The following is a 17846-nucleotide window of genomic DNA, read 5'->3' on the forward strand; positions in this document are numbered from 1 at the left end:
CTTCTTACAAACTTGTTAAAAGGGACAGTATTTTAGCGTGACTCCCTTGTACAAACCTGGTGTTTAGCAGATTACGTATGTTATTCTGTTATAGGTACACTACAGTGATAGACAAAATGGCAAAGAGTGTATGACCTGTTTGACACTGTCTCCTGTGCAGATGACTTTCCAAGGTATCGGAAGCTCCATTGAAGCCAGCCATGACCAGGTATAATACCTTCACCCCACACTCTTGTAATTTTATTAATATCTAGTAAGGCCAGAATGTCAGCATTAGTAAATTTTCAGTTTCACCACATCTTGTGCTTTTCGTATGGCATGTTCTTGTCCCTGGGATTTGCCTACCTTGCCGTAGTAAAATTCTGATTAGATCTACAGAGTGACCCAAAAAGGAGACAAAACTATGTTGCCTTTTACATACTTTTAAGATGCATTAGGAAAACCTGAAGAGCTTGCTTTGGTTTTAAAGGCAGATTGGGATGTTTCTACAAAGGTTTTGTTTAATTTTATGTATGTATCAGGTCTTGTCTATCCTATTTTTACTAGAAAATTCTAGCCATCATCTGTCACAAGAAACTGGCATTTGAGAGGGGAAAGGGAATTTTAATCAGACTGTGTAAAACTCACATATTGTTTGGCTGTTCTTAAAATGTTTAATTCAAGCTTCTGGCGAAAAGCCAGGAGAAAAAAATATCTCAATCCCTCATCACCCTGCTGCTTCAGATGGGAACTGAGGGGGCCTTCCATTCTAGTCTTCTTGTCCTCCAACACGCTTCTGTATAAAAGCAAGACAAGACTTTGATACTCCCAAAGTTTTAAAAGCAAAAAGGAAACAAGTAGAAGAAAACTTTAAACCAAACTTTGCACCTTTCAGATCTTAAGTAGCTTGGAAAAAGTACCATTTTTATTTGCCTTCACAGTCCATCTTTAAATTGTGCTGTATTCACATGTACCATACATTTTATCAGACTCTATGTAAGATTCTCTAAGGAGAAAGGAAAAATCACCTTAAAAATTATGAGAATTAGTTACTTTTGGGGAAAGGGTTTGGACGCTTTTAGCCATATTTTAGGTTGGTGGGGTTTTTTTGTTGGAAGTTTCTAAGTTAGTTGTTAACATAAACTAAGCCCGTTAGTTATTTACATGGTAACATGAGGATACTTCCTGTCCTTAAGTGTTTGGTGTTTTACAGTAATGGAGAGCTGTGGTAAGTCAGACCATACTTCGACAGACATAATCCATTCAGTTCTCATTTCATCCAGCAACTTGTTTATGCTGTTCTAAAGTCGCTCCGTTTTTCTTGCAGTAAAGATCGCCTTTTAAAATTTAGTTATAACTCAAATACAATATTTAGACATTTCAATGAATTTAAGGTGGTCCCTGTCAATTTGGTAACAACTACATTCTGGGCTACCAGCCAGCTTGGCCTTTGTCTTAGCATTTATTTAGGCTAGAGTATGATATGTAAACAGAAAAAAGACTTTGTAAGCAAAAAGCACATTTAAGCCATCTGAATAATTATATATTTAAGACATCTAAATGACAAAGTGTTATTGAGCCTGCAAAGTCAAGCACCTAGAAATTAGGAAATTCCAGATTATGTGCAGCATTAGTTTGATCCCAAGTGTACCCATTTGGTGCTCCAGACAGGACATTCTGGGAGGAAAAAAAAAATGCATAAAATCACATAGATAAAACTTATATCATAGCATGTACTCAAAGGGGTAGAATTAAGTTTGCTTGGGCCATTATGAAGCTAGAATTTCCTAATCTTGCCTCAATTTGAAGTTTAAAAAATGTTCATCGTTGGGTTTAGTTATGTAATTTTCCACAGGGTTCTTAAAAAGGAAAGAAAAATATTTTGATGGGGTGGTTGTTGCATTACTGAGTTGACTTCACTTGTGCAAAGATTTCATCTGAGCTGAGAGCAAAAGAAAATAATCACCTAAAAACCAAGTGCCAGCCAGTGGGTAACAAAATAGATCCACATAATGGTCAGGAGTTACAAAGTTCTGCTCATCCCCTTCCTAAATATTGAAGGAATTCCACTTTCTGGGGAAGAGAGATGCTACTGACTGCTTGTGTTTGATAATGGGGGTGGCAGGACTGGACTGAAGCATTATTTGTCATCACCTAAATAAATAGAGAAAAATGAATCATTGGCAGACAAACAGAAAGTGCATCAAGTATTTGTCAGGCACTGGAATTAATTAATGACACAATTAGAGCTCTTAATGGACCAACTTAAATAAAAACAACTTTTCTTTCTTGTTCCTGAGTATGATTTTGCTTGGTTTTCTACAATTTCCCTTGCAGCAGGTTTATTTGATACTCACATTCTTCTCATAAAAATAGGAGATGGAAATGCTGCGCCTATGTTAAGCTAAATTATCCACATTTTAAAGTTTCAAATTAAATAAGTTCAAGATAGCCATATGCTATAAAACTTAAATTCGAGAAACTCTTCTTAAACTTACGTCATCTGTTACTTTTAAATTATCTCTTTTGTATTGTATAGTGGTTAGAACGGGCTAGTCACCTGAAAACCTGTGGTTTCATTGGGGACATGTTGACTTGTGTCAGCTCTAAGCCTGGCATAGTTTGACTTCAGGATCTGTCCACTTCTGTGCTTAATGAAGATAATTGTTCTCATGATCATTCTAAAATATGGATTCTATAAATTCTAGGTTTTTTTTTTTTTAATGGAAAGCTGCCTGACTGAGAGTCTGGAGTAGTTTCTCTGTGGGAAAGTGGTAGAATCTGTTGTGTGAGAATATCTAATAAGACAGCTGTATACCAGATTTGTCACTATATTGTGGCAGAAGAACCACAGCTGACTGCATACCTTGATCAAAAAAAGAAACAGAAATGAAAAAAAAAGAAAAGCAGGTTGCCAATGGCATCTCCAGCACTCTAGTCTACCTTTTCGATTCTAGTGCTGCTAGATTCTAATCCTGCTTAAGTATATCATCTTGCTTGTCTCCAGCCCTCTAGTCTACCTTTTCGATTCTAGTGTGGTTACAATCCTGCTTAAGTATATCATCTTGCTTTTTCAAATATGCCAAGACTTGACACAGCAGTGTTTTCAAGTCACTTGCTCTTTTCCCATAGTCTGTAAGGAGTTTCCATTCTTTAGATTGGTTTAGCTTGTGATTTTAATGAGTTTAAATTTTTTCCCCACATACCTCATTCAAGCAATTTAAGATTAAAATAAACATTTCATACCAGTGCACTAATTAGTGTGTATTTCAACTATCTGCTTGACAAGGTGTCTCTCATTTGATCATGAAGCAGTATTGTGGAAGCAATTGGCAAATTGTAAAAAAGGGAAACATTCCTAAAGTACCAGTGCAGTCTAGCCTGCCACAGGTTTTGTTAGGTTTTGCATTCGGTATGCCAGCCTCTTTAGTAGAAATTTAACAGGTTTTAGAATATTTTTCCCCTGAATTAATTCTTTTCCTATATTCTGTTTCCCAGTATCTGACTGTAACTATAAATTTCTCTTTCCTTACTGGCCACTATTCTTCGGGTTTGGGTTTTGTTTTGTTTGTTTTTTTTTTTTTTCAGTATAATTTAGCCATAAACAGCTTTTAGTTAAAATGGTCACAACTTTCTACTGGCTTTCTCAAGCAAACCTGAGTTTGTCCTTAATGGTAATGAGTCCTGGTACTTTTTACCTTGCTGTGGGACTGGACACAACTTGTTCTCAGGGCTTATGATGGACTTTAGGCACATAGTATGAAGCTGAGGAATTAATTGAATGTGGGTGATACAAAGAAACAGAAAGGAAGTCCAAGTAGTTGTTCTATTTATGTCACTAACAAAATTCAAGGTATGAGGAGTGGGAGACAGAAAAGGGAAAAATTCAAAGATAGGAGGAAAAATAGTTGGAATGGATCAGAAAACTAAGAAGGTGTAAGGAAATGAGGCAGTGAATGTCTAAAGGCCACTGGCACCGTATAAACAGAGGAAGTGAGAGGTAAGTGGAAGAAAAAAAGCCCCACCAAAATGAATAAAGGCAGTTTCTAAGACTGCTTAGTCTAAAAGTCTTACAGAGTTCTGCCTACTTAGCTTCTCAAAGTATTGCACGCTGAAGTGCTTGTAACTAATACAAATAAATACCTTTCAGCTTTATTCAACTATGTTATATGAAGAGCTCTTTGAATTCTTGAGCAAAGATATACCAAGAACTTTTTGTTAGAAGATGTAATGCTATTGGAGCAAACCATTGAAGGAAGTAGAGATTTCTGTTTTCCCTAAAGACTCCTAGTCAATACTATAAATTTGTTAGAGATGTACTTCACTCAACACAAATTGTTGGACTTACTGCTAGATTAAATTGGACAGCCTGTGTCATACAAGACAGCCTGTGACATAGAAGTAGTTCTCTTGGGACAAAAGATCTCAGAAATGGGTGACAGGCTTGAGGGAAAGTGCTTGGGGTGTTGAAACTTCAGGTTCACGAAGAACTTTACCTTGTAACAGCAAATACGTAACACGTAACACATATGAAGGTCCACATCTCTGTATTTGCTATGGTCTGAGAATTGCTTGTAGATCATGCTCGGGAAGCAGCATCCAGGGAGTTTATGCTAGCTGGAGTCACTGGTTGACTTATCTGTAAGAAAAACAATGGACCGAAAAACAATGGCCCAAAAAACTTATGGTGCACTCAGTGAGTATGCAGAGGATGAGAATTTGTCCAATGATGTAACCAAAGATGAATGGGATTGGGGTTTTTGTTAAGATACCTTTCCACATCAGAAAAAAAGATTACTTACTGGACGCTACATTAAGTCCTGCTTAAAATTAATTTTGTTCTAAGGCAAAATTAGTGTTTTCTAGATATTTGTATTTACTTCACAGTGGGTATTTGTGTCCTGGACGCAGCCAAAAAACGAGAAAATGTTAGGATTTTCTTTAAAAAATACATGTATTCCTTTTTTTTTGCTGGTGTTACATGCTTCACTTGTCAGCTCATTTCTACATGATTCAGTGTAAATGCAGTTCTCATTTTTTTGGGATGGTTTCTTCAATAAAATGAGAAAACTTTAGTTTGACTCAGTAAAAATCTTCTAGCAGCTTTCCCAAAGCTTGGCAATTCCTTCACAGCCCCTTCAGTATCAGGACTCCTACCTGATCTTGTAAAAACAGCTCACGCAAGTAGGTCTCCTTCTCCTGCCAGTGTGATCTGGCTGGCATCTGCCTTTTCCTTGTCGACATTCAGGGTGGGTCAGGGATGGCCACAGCTGAGTGCCTGGTGCTCCAAAAGAGACCGTTCACGTGGGACTGAAATATAAACTGCTTTTGATATATAGCACCACGCTTCACTCTTCTCTTGTAGTGTTGGGAAAGTTGCATTTCTTAGGTTCACGTTGCAGTCAGGAGTCATCCCATCCGGTTTTAGTTAGGCTCACTAGGTTGTTGTCTGCTATTTGGTACTTTTTCCTCATCTGCTGTGCTCCCCACGACTGTGTGTGGAAGCATCGGTACATTCTCTCCGTATTCTTCATCTTCTGTTTTGCATTATCTCAGTCTGGATGTACGTGACAGAACATTTGCTTTTCCCTGGCAGCTGCTGAAGTTTTCCTTGATGAGCCTGAGATCAAACGCTTGTATTTGTTCAGGATGTGTAATCTTTCATTTTCAAAAAGTGAGTTACTAATTAACTGCTGAATGGGAACAGAATGTAAACCAAGGCATGGCTATCTCCCTGCCAGACCCTTTCAGTGCTCTCATTCAGGTCTTCTCAAGCAGCTTCTCAATGTGACTGTCTCTTGCTGAAGAGGCACAATAGGATTTTTCAGTGCTCTGTGTATATGTGTTTGTTCACACAGTAATGTCAGCAGGGTATGACATGCTACTGTTACAGTCTCTGGGTATCTTACATGCTTGTCATGTAAATGATAGCAAACAAAGACCATGTATGTTTTGGGGACTGTTTTTTCCTCTCTTGGAAAAAGAAAAAAACCAGGGTGAAATGTCCTGGTGACAACTATAGGTGAGGCTTCACAAGGGTGGTGAGGTTCACAGAAGCACAGAATGGTTGAGGTTGGAAGGGACCTTTGGATGTCATTTGGTCTAACCCCCCTGCTCAGTCAGGGCCACTTACAACAGGCTGCCCAGGCCTGTGTCCAGGCAGCTTTTGAATATCCTCAAGGTGGGAGAATCTACCTCGGTTGTTTCTTCCCATTGTCTTCATCTCCAGTCCTGGCTGCTCCCTAAACCACTGAGCTGGCAGAAACTAATTCAAGTGTTTAGCCAGCTGAGTGACTTGAAGTGGCCCACTGGGGCTTAGATGAGTGCCAGAGCTGAAGCAAGGAATACATCAGGACTGCCCAGCCAAGAGAAGAGGAGAGGGAGCCATCCCCTTCCACAGCAGCAAGCTATTACATCAGCTTACCCACCTTGTAAAATGTCACTTGAAGACGATGAGGCAAAACCTAACTGTACAGAAAAGTGATTTCCTTGTAGAAATGTTTGTCTTGTATAGTACCCTTAAACCTGTTCACTGTGCAGTAGAGTGATCTGGCAGAAAGAAGAGAAGAGGAATGAACACAGAAGGAGGGAGGAAGAGCAGGCTCATAGCAGCCCTGACCTGGAGAAGTTGAGCTGTTTGGTAACTGCTCCCTTAGTAGTTGCTTGCATTAAAATACCTCAGCAGGCTTTCAGTGCAGCGTAGCATGTGGAAGTGAAAAGGAAGGCATTAACAACGTGCAGCAAGCCAACCTTCCATGGACCACAGGGCAGCTGTTTGCTATCCTCGGTTTGCAATCTGTTTCTGGTTTTGTTTGTTTTGCTGTTACTTTAGGCTCAGCTGGCCAATGGTGAAATGTAAAAATCTCGACTTCTCTTGCTGCTGTGGCTGTGAGGGAAGGGAAGAGGCTTAAAAGGGAAAGGTATTGGAGAAGTTTGGAAAAGCTAAAAGTGTCAGTTAGTTTTCTGTCTTGTCACACTGCAGCAGCAGATTCAGCCCACTTGCAGTATCAAGAAATATAACAGCTTTTTGCCTGGCAGGAAAAAACAGAGGGAAGACAACAGAGGTAGGTTCTTCTCCTACTCAACAGTTAAAAATGGATAGACATACACCTACTAGACAAAAGTTGGTGACAGAGATGGAGGCAAATATGAACTGGAAGGAGACACCCCTAGCGGCTTGTCTTGCAGTTGGGATTGACAAGGATTTGGATTTTTCATCTTGACCCCCGATGGGCAGCACTTTCATTTGAATAACTATGTTCATTTTAATTTCTAGCACTGGTAAAGCCTTTCAAACCTTATGAATCAAAACTAACAGTCAAAACCCAGTTGCTTATTTTGTCAGCGCCTCCATTTTAGACAAAGAAAGGTATTAACAAAATGTACACTCAACTTTGTTGCCCACCCTGTACTTGCCAGAGTTATTCTGTGGCATTTTCCACACACAAATCAAAGTAATGCTATGTCTGTTTGCTGATACGTGTTTAAGCACTTGTCATTCAATGAAGTTGCTCAACACACTAATTGTATAATTGCCATTTCAAAATACATTTCCTTAACCATTCTACAAGACAAAATAATGACTTGCACATGTTGCATCTGAAGAACTGTGCCTTTGCCAAAATTGTGTTTGCCACCTAATCTTTCCACTTCTCTTGAAATAGTATCACATGGCTGGCATTATGCATTCACCTAGTACAAATGCAGCTTCATAGTTTTTTGTTTGCATAATCATCATGCAACCCCTGGATCTACATAGTGCAAGTAGAAACTAAATCTGCCATCCTACACCCCTTCACTTCAAGGATTCATTTCAAGAAGCCAGGATCTCATAATAAATGTTCCGACAATAGACTTAAGCAGGTCAGGATTTGTAAGTAATTACAGGGGAATAGCCAGGCTTATGTATTGTGAAATACAGGGGGATAGCAAAACTGAGCGCTCCTCTCTGTCACCGCTTTAGTTTCATCAAATTGGTACAATTTTCCTCTGACTATCTCTTCGGAGTTTAAACAACTTTTCCTTCTTCTTTTTGAGATAGGTCTATACAATGTAACCAGCCCTGGTGGTGAGCTAGTCTAAGCACTTCTGTAAACTTGGACTGTCTTCCAGCACCATTTTCCCACATCAAACGCCTGTCATCTGTTGTGTCTACATAACTTACGTACTCAACTCTATGTAGTTTGGCCCATGTTTTTAGTGCTGAAGCACTTTTCTCAGTCTGTTGTAGGCAAACTCGGGTCTATTCTGGGCAGAGGTAGAATTACCGGCTGAACAAAGAAATAGTTTTGTCAAGTAATAGGGAGAATATAAAAGGAGTCATGCATGCATGCTCAGTACAGATAATGGCAAGTTTCTGTCCAATTTAAAGTTCAGTTCTAAAGTTACTCTCTTAGCTATGCTACCTGTAACACGGATCGGTACATTAAAGGTCATACATTAAAGGTCTGGATCTCTGCTGAGCATGAGGCAGTTGTGGAGCTATGTTTACGAGCGCTAAGATTAAACTCATTGCCTGGATATCCATGGTGCAACAACATCCTGTTTTCCTCCTTGTACAGTTTTTAAAATACCCCATCGAGAAAGAGCTGAAGACTTACCCGAGCTTGACTGCTAATGGTTTACCTGAGAAAATGATTTCACTTTCCTTTTACACACGGTTGCCATTGATGGCCTGGTGGAAAGTGTCAGACATCTCCAGGGAAAATGGTGGTTATATTCTTTCCTGTAACTCATTTAACATAGCATCCGAGTCCCTCTCTTGTCTCCCAAACTCATTTCACGTACAGGTTTTTGTAGTCACACTGGATTTCTCAGGTCACCGAGTCAGAACATCCCACCGTTTGAGACAGGAAGGAGTCACCAGCCAACCTTCTCTTCAAAGCATCAAATGTGCAATATCCTCACTTGATACAGGAGTTCCTTATCCCCAGAAGCTCTGTATGTACTTGTGTCCTCCATTTTGTAGCCCTTACAGGCCATCTGTGTTCCAATACTAATGCTTCATTCCAGCAAGATCCTTCACATATGCTAAATGTAAGACTGCTTCCAAGTAATTCACTCTCTCAAGGATCCAGGACTTTAGATAATAAACACTAAAATGGAGGTATCAAGCAAAACCAAAACAGTGAACTCTTAAGTTAAACTTTAAATTTTGTGCGTATTTCTTCATTCTTTCTCTTTCCCATCATTTGAGACAGTGTGAGACCTAGTTTTCCACAGATCCTTACGGCTGTACAAATAATTGATTTTACAGTCCAAAATCTCCTCTCTTATCCTTCTTTCCCTCAGAAAAACAGTTCAATTTGGTCCAAAATAAAGAAAAAAATGCTTCTAGCCAAAAAAAATAGTTTGTTTGTACTTGGGCATTTGTAGTGAAACTAGAAAAATGACTGAGATTCACAAAACTGGTGGGAAAGATGATGAATTATTTTACCTACAAGCTCAGTGGTTCATGTACTCATGCAAGATACAGAAGATGTAAATTTTGTTCTATGCCTGTCCCCAGAGGAGCATGAATCCTGTGTAGGAACCCTCCTCATGCTAGAGAGTAGCACAGCTGGATAGCCACAGGAACACAAAGTGATAATGACAGAGTAGTCATCTTCTTTGACTCACTAAACAGTGTGGTCAGTAGAGCTTTGTGAACAGAAGAGTTTGGGGGAATTCTTGTGTTGTAATACCCCACAAAACAGCAGTTAGGGCACTGTTCTGGAAGGTGAAAAGAACTTTTTTTCTGGGAGTTGAAGAACCTTAAGTTATGATTTTCCACAGTTTGGTATTGACCATCAAGTGAATCTTGGCCTTTTAGTTTTTCCTACAAAAGGCCAAAGCTCAGCAAACTGTAAGAGATAACTTCAGAGTTTCTAAAGTTACTTACAATTGAAATTGCAGAATACCTGTCCAAAGTCTGGGAGCAGATTTAGCCAACACAAACCTGCTTTTTCCAATGTGTACTTATTTTTCAGGAAGAATGTACTTACCTTGCTCTACAGCCAACCCCATCCCTGCCAGCAGTACATATCCAGCTGGTGGCGGCATTGTTCAAACCTCCCAGCCACGTGCTCCTCATGGTTGGAAGTGGCCACATGGACCTCAAGCAGGGACTGCTAGGTCAGGCTACAAAAACAATTTAAGGTGGTGAGACATGTTCAGCTGGAGTCACTGTGTTCCCCAGCAGTACCCAGAAAGTTGTCTTCTTCCTCCCTTGTGTCATTCTTCTAAGTATAACCTGCAGACAAAAGGAGAGCTTCCCTTCCTCAGCATTCAGCTCTTCAGCTGTCTGTAAAGAAGCTTTACATTTGCTTCAGGATTTTAAAAACTTGGTTACATGGCATGGCTTCATAAAGGACATCTTGGCATATATTTATACTTCTGCTGTTGCTGAATCTCTTATATTGGCAGTTTAATAAAGTAAGACAAGTGCCAAAGGCTCATTTCTCTGTGTGCTGATAGTAGTGGGGCTCTGAGCAGTACCGTACCCGTCATGCCTTAGCTATTTACATAAAAAGCACACCTTTCGCCAACACTGGCTACAGGGCTTATCACAGTAACATAAAGATTTTATCTGGTTTGTGAGATCGTAGAAAGCCTGTTTAGCCATTACTTCAAAACGTCGAGCTGTTCAGCAAGTCAATCCTATTTCAGACTAGTCCTTAAATATTTCATACTTTAACTTTGTTTTGAATAATTGGGGTAATTTTTTTCTAGCACAGCATGATGTATGAAATTATGAATTGAAGAGGTTTCCATGTTGTCGTATTTGATTCAATACCCCATTGTCATTTATGCGAAGTGGTACAATAATACACTGTCAGTCATTTAGGGGCCAGCTGGGCCTACATGAAGCTTTGTTCGTATGAGTGGGGCTTCCCAGGGCGCCTCAGTTCATCAATGCAGATAATACTGCAGGACCTGCGGCTTGATTTTGGAGTGTGCCAGAAAACAGGATCATTCTTTCAAGTTAAATAAAAAATAAGCAGGGAACAGTGTGTAGAAAGTTGGTTTTTGGGTTGTTTTTTTTTTTGTCATCATGTATCTGTCTGTGCTTGTGAGGAGAATAATAGAAAAGAAAAAAAATTGGAAAGGAATGTTTGCTATAATTTTCTAAGCTGCAAAATAGGTAAGCAAGAAGATATGGGTTTGAGAGGGGGTTAAGGAAATTAAAAGGAGGCATCAAGTGTTGGCTTGACCCAAAAATGCTTAAAGCCCCATTTGCCCTTACAAAACAAAAATATTAGCACAGAAGAAGTCTGACATGCTGGCAAATACACAACTTAGACATGTCAAACTGCTTTGAGAAAATTTGCAAAAATTTGCAAGTTTTTTGGCCCTCATTTAAATAAACTGGGTCTTGCGGAGTTTTTTTGGAAGTCTCCTAATAAGTAACACTTAAAATCCTTTTGATCAAATACCCTTTCTCAGGCAATTACTTGTTCTTAATTTAGAGGCCAGTTCAAACGATTGCTTGTTACCTTCATTTAGCAAAGGTTCAACTGCCGCAGTTTTCTGATCCCTTTTAAAAAGGCAAACAGGGAGAGTTTACACAATAAAAGTTCTTTTTTTATTCTCAAATTAATTATTTTGAAATATCTCACAGATTACATCAGTTTCTTACTTGCATTCATGTTGCAAGATGGCGACTATTGTATATTGCTAGTGATGCATTAAATTAGTTGTTTACATTATAAAATCTAAACATATTAGAATCTTTTGTGTTTGTCTTCAAAGATTCCTATTCTAATAAAGCTTTCTGAAACAAGTAAGGTTGTCTTTTTTGTTTAGTTAATGCATCAGTGGAGAACCTAAAGATTTGTAGCCTCTAGCCATCCCTGTCTGTGTTTAGTAGAGTGTAAGGAAATTGTGTTTGGGACAATATATATTTTCATTTAAAAGGGAAAGTCATACTTTTAAATGAATCATTTTGCATTTAGAAAAGGTAACACCTGAGACAAATGTAGATGGAAAGGGTTGAAATTCATTCTCTTTTCTCAAAGACTCTGTTTTGCTGCAACTTTTAATCAGAGTAAAAGAAGTATTTATAATGTAATGAAAAATAATAATTTTGGCGGTATCCTTCCTATTTCTGATGGCTCTGTGTCTCTCTTCAGGTCAAAGTGTTTCTGAGGGTTAAGTGATACAAGACCAACATTCAGTAAAAACAGTATTTGGGATTTTAAAGAAACTTGGCCATTTGGACTCTCAGTTTTGCTCTTTAAGAAATGTTTTAACAGAGACGTAATGAAATGTGAAAAATAAAAGCAAAAGCTGACAGCTTTAATATGGCTGGAGCAGCTCTGTGAAAGCAACAGTGAAAGTCTGTTGAGGGAAGCTCGTGAATACATTTTTAGCAGCAAAGGACCTTCTTGAAGAGTCAGCTGAGCAGCTTGGCAATGAATGTCCACACTTTCCCCTCAACACACTCCTTTTAAGTGCGATACATCTCAGATCAGCTAGAGAAATGACTACTTTACTACACGTTTTAGATCATACTGCATCTGCCTTATGAATCTGTGCTTTAATATGTTTAGACATACATCTTCCTATCGTAACAGTGTTGGCAAGTCATGAGAAAACAGCGGGATTCTATTTACCTGTCAAACACTAAAATAACTTGCCTTAAGCCAATGACCAAATAGAATTGTCAGTTATACATTATATCAATGAAGGTCACTGGAAGGAAGAGTAGCAAGCTAAGTGTTAACTTCAGAAGCAGATTATTTTCTGTGTACAAGATATGCCTTTTAGGATAACAAGCCAAGAGATCTTCATATCTAAATAGCCTCTAGAACATACAGCAATATAACAAGAACAGAGTTATAGTAAGACTTGGGAAATGTGACAAAATAAACAGTGGAATGAAGAGAACTGTACTAAAACCAGTTGGAAAAACAGGAAGTATAGAATTTGATGAAAGTATGAAATATCTTAAGGAACATCTTGTTTCTGATCATGACTAAACAGTGAGAAAAGCGATAAGGAGTAAACTGGCTATTTTCAATAAACTTTCAACTTTAGACAAAAAAGCTAAGTGTTTAAAGGTACTGAAGACTGTTTTTATTAAATAAAAAAGTGAAGCATTTTAAAATAAAGTGTAAGATTAAAAAAAAGGAATATATTCTTATTTGCTTGAAAGACTTTCTTTTAATTAAAGAAAGCATGAGGAGATATGAAATAGTTTGATGTAACAGCCCACCAGAAGTTGTTTCAAAGGTTATCACTTGCTGCGATATTTAGGCAAGATGTGTTCCATCAGCAGCCTGAGGACAGTGTGGTGTGTAACAGGATAGTAGCACTCATGGTATCTGAACAGTTTTAGTAAAGCTGAAGGTTAATCGTGAAGCTTCAAAAATAATATGGACTGTGATCCAAAGTCTAAAGTACAAATTAAAGCCTTGAGAAAAAAATTAAAGGCTACATTTCAAATATACCCTCTAATTCTATACTTCTGATTTGAGATACCTTAAACTACGGTATTCAGAAACAAAGAGCACCCACCGCTTTTTAACAGATACATGCTTTATCTTTTGCAGGAGCTTTACTCATTCAGTTTATAATGGTACCAGATGTGGAGCCACACCACTAGTTCATTAAGAAATTCTGACCAAACCTCCTGATCCTGTAAAGATTTTCATACTCATGTAGGTCTGCATATGGGTCGCCCCATTAGATTATCTGAAGATTGGTCTGTGCAAATGTACAGACAGTCAGAAATGCAAGTTCAGCTGATCTGAATGGAGGTTGATTTGAGGTGAAATAACAAACACAGCCTGGGTTTAGTATCCCACCTTTGTTTTGCCTGGGATCTTGTCAAAGCGCATGAGAGTAAAACACTGTGTCTCTGAACACAGTCATACTAAGAACTGATGTTCCTATAGTGAGTTTTTAATGTCCAAACTGCATGAAAGCTGTGGTTTCCAGCCACATCACAACTTTTATAGTAAAATGAATAATTTGTGTTTTGAGCTCCCTTTTGCTCTTTCTATTTTCTTTTACAAGTCATTGTAGCCGGTACTTGCATGCCCATTGCCTTCCACTGGCCAAAAGTGACTGAAAGGGAAAACTTTGTTCATGGATTTAGAAAAAGAGGTGAAGGGAAGTACAGAAAAGCAAAGGCTCATTGTTGGAATCGCAGGAATTCACAGCCCTTGTCCTGAGAACAGATGCATGTGCTGGGTTGCATCCTGAAGAGCCAGAGTGTCTCATAGGTCTCCTTTTGGGTAATGCCTCTTACTTCTCTCTTAGACCTCCCTTCCAAAACCTCGTTCCAGTTCACAAATTATTTCACAATCAAGACAGCAGCATCCCAGAATATCAAAGACTGGTATTTGACTGATGGTTTGAGCGGGAGTGCAATTTTGACAGGGGTGGTCTTTATCAGATGGAACAAGACTCTTGGGCATATGTTACGTACTTCTGCATTCCCCATCACATTCTCCATTTCAAGTAGAAATTAGAAGGTAAGCGAGCCAAGTTGCCAGCTAAAAGTGGTATAACCATGTAACATGTTTTGGTTTCTATTATATGAAGAAGTCAGAAAAGTCCTTTCAGGTCTTAAAATGGAAAGTGCGGGTACACCCATGTAGTGCATTGGTGCTGGAAACTTGCTCAAGACAATGCTTCAGAGTTTGCAGCTGAAGTTTCCATTACGGTCCTTGTCTGGCAGAAGAAAGAAAAGGCTCAATATCACTCTTACCCTATTGTAGTCTGAGAAAAGTTGTGCGCCTTTCTTCTTGTCTGATCTTCCCCTACCTTTTACAAGACCTTTTTGTCTTTGTCTGTTACTTTTGAGACGTCTGCCTGCAAATCTCTCTCGTTGTAGCTACTGCAGGTCCATTAGGTTACCCACACCTTGTCTCATAAGTAGAATAACTTAAGCTTCTTTAGTCTTGAAATACAGGGGAGATTTTACATACCTTATTCTTCTAACTCTTTTTCAGAACCATCTAATCTGTCGATATACGTTTTAAATTTTGGAGTTTACAGGTAGCTTAATGCTATCTCTACTGGTAATAACACTTTCCCGTTTCTCAATATTGTTCTGACTGTGTGTCTTAGGGTTTGCTGTTGTAGCCTTTGCGTTACTTTTGCTAGTGTAGTTTGTTCCATTTTTTAATTTTGTCCTTTTATTTTTTCTGGAATAAATGAGCTGCATCTGAATGAGATGAAACTTGCATCATTGCAGATTACCTGTTGAAAGTTCCATCTTTACAATGATTACATTTCAACATTAGGAGTTAGCTGGTTTTTTATCAGTTCTTCTTCCCTGCTGGCAAGAAAGCAGAGAATGCAGCAAGAAGGCATTATCTATGTTGAAAGTAGGTCTTTACATACAGAAAACAAGATTCAATTTCCCTTAAATTTCATTATTTCGTGACTTGCATTCCTTGAGTACTGGGAGTAAAGTTCAAAATGTTAATATGCTGGTATGATTAGGATGCTTTTGATGAATGTGGTCTGTGTGAGGCTGGGCTCCCGTTCAGAATCAATCAATCAGTGCCCAGCGAGTTTCGTAAGTAAATGTCATTAAAGGTTGTGTTTGCTGAGAATGTATTTGTGTTCTCTAAATAATCATCTGGCATATTCTCTGTGTAATATCCTTACATAGTGTCAAAAATTACAGGGAAAATAAATCTTAAAAAATGCAATGCTTCTGTCTACAAATGCGCAGGAAGCGGCGTACATCTGAGCAGTCCTGTTGAAACCAATTGATTCATCCAGTCTTACGTCAAAATACTTTTACAATGTTGAATAAAATAAAATTAAGGCTATGAGTAGGAACAAAATTCTTACAAATTACCTCAGAGCAAAAAAAGATATACTGACATGCTGTCTGTACAACATAGCAAGTAATGTATATATTTTATGTTTATTCTTACAGAAATTACAAAAACTTATATGTCAAATCACAAAGCACTTATGCGAGTAGTTAAAATTATTTCACAGGGATTACTTGTATGTAAAGTCACTCAGTTCAATAGCATTTTCAAGATCTGTTCCAGGCTATATGCATCTATCAACATACTTAAAACAACTTGTCACTGTGGTGTATCCTCTATAAATTAATAATCTGTGTATACATCAGATACACAATCAAATTATATTTCACATTTGAAATATATTTAAAATATTTTCTTTTGATATAAATTTCTTCAGTACAATGTTTTTTCTGCTGAAATCTGAGATGATCTCTTTAATTGTGCAGTGTTGTGTTTCAGTAATTCAAGTCACGGTGCAGGTGGTACATGCAGTTTACTGATGTTAGAGATAGTATTTAAACAACTCCATGCTCAGAGGTAGTACATCAAAAGTTTTTAAATTGAGGGTGACAGGAACTGGTGCTGCACTTTCATGTTATCCAACAATGTGGAAGAATTTTGACATACAGATGGAATGATCAAACTGCACCAGTTTTACTGTCTAACTTCATTTGGCATGAATTTCAAACGTATTTGGAAATTATTAAATTGTATGCTACGTTTGGAGAGTTTACCTTCCTTAGGGAACTTTTTTATATAGTCTGATACGAGGGGGCTTATGATCTCAAAACATTGCATAAAGCTGATATATTTTTTGGTAAGTGTCCTTTTATGTTTAATTTGTAAGTCATGCAGAAGCTGTAGTTTCTACAGGAGCTGTTACTACAGAAGTGAAGCATGTTGCTACTAACCTGCCCACATTATTTCAGTCATAATTCTTCCACTCATACAGGAAGAGACTGGCCTGAAAATACAAAAGATTACTTCAGATCATCAGTATTTTGTGTACATATGATAGATAAAATTAGAAAACAAAGGTAGCAAGAGGAAGCCCAGAGTAGTTTGGTGATACAAAGTTGGTTCTAGTTCACACCATAAATGATGCAATGGGTACAAGCTTAGTAAGCGTTGTAGAATATTTAGTGGTTTGTTACTTTTTAACAGAAAAGCCAAGAAAAATTTCTCTAAATCTTTTTGTTGTGTTGGTTAATGCTGATGTGGCTAGCTGTAAGCATAGAGATAAACACGTTGAAATAGGGTAAAAACTGTATGTAATTTAAAATTTTCTGTGCATACTTGTATTTCTTCAGGATTCTGACAGCTGTGACCTATAGGGCTTAATTTCCTTTTGTAGTTACGTGTATGTATGAGTCATATAAAAGAAATGAGGATTTCAAAACTTAACAAAATTAATTTAATTACAAAAAATGCTGTGAAAACTAGGGACTGAGAGTTAGTTATAAAAAAAAATAATAATTTGAAAATGGCTTCCTGGGTTTTTAAGTTAAACTTTTTATTTTTTATTTAGTTAATACGAAACTTTTACCGACATTTTTATTTACAGTAAGATCTTTTATGCCAGTGATGCCTTTTTCCATCCGAGTACCAAGTGGTTACTGCGTAGTGATTCGCAAAGGGTACCTCAAGATAATAGCATTTCATAATTATCTGACAAAACAGCGGACGATTGTTTGGTGTTTGCCGTGCTTATCTGCAGCAATAACAAAGGATTAAATGCTTCCTCGCTCCCGTGTTACAGTTCTCATGCTTTCCCTGCTAGCTCACATAGGCGAGAGAGACATGTTTATACCAAGTACAAAGTCCAGTAGAGACTCTAGGAGGGAGTTGGTGATGAAGAAATCAATATATGTCTCATACAAGCAAAAGCAGCGTCCTGTGCGATAGCGATTTCTGTTAAACAGAAGGCGATGGGGGGAAGGATTATGGCGTGCGATTGAGACACCTGTTGAGAAAATAGGCAACTATTGACAAGTCTGATTCATGACTGAGTGACTGCTCTGCTAGTCTTCACATGATCCCCACCGAGAGCGAGCCTCGACCGCCTGCTAAACAAGGGCTGTTTGAAGTTTCTTTTTAACATTTCCAAGA

At 38.1% G+C, this 17846-nt stretch overlaps 1 protein-coding gene across 4 annotated transcripts in view; it reads left to right on the top strand.

Moving 5' to 3' along the window:
* Positions 1-17846, top strand: part of STAU2 (staufen double-stranded RNA binding protein 2) — a 148383-nt gene that overhangs the window by 86856 nt on the left and 43681 nt on the right. For 2 of the 4 annotated variants that reach the window (XM_009891898.1, XM_009891897.1), the window contains one exon: positions 95-208. The exons of the other annotated variants lie outside the window; for them this stretch is intronic. In XM_009891898.1, the coding sequence (XP_009890200.1) occupies positions 95-208 (114 nt within the window). The remainder of the gene's footprint in view (positions 1-94; positions 209-17846) is intronic. 4 annotated transcript variants of the gene reach the window in all.

Source organism: Charadrius vociferus, unplaced genomic scaffold (genome assembly GCF_000708025.1).
Source record: "Charadrius vociferus isolate BGI_N301 unplaced genomic scaffold, ASM70802v2 scaffold15, whole genome shotgun sequence".
NCBI lineage: Eukaryota > Metazoa > Chordata > Aves > Charadriiformes > Charadriidae > Charadrius > Charadrius vociferus.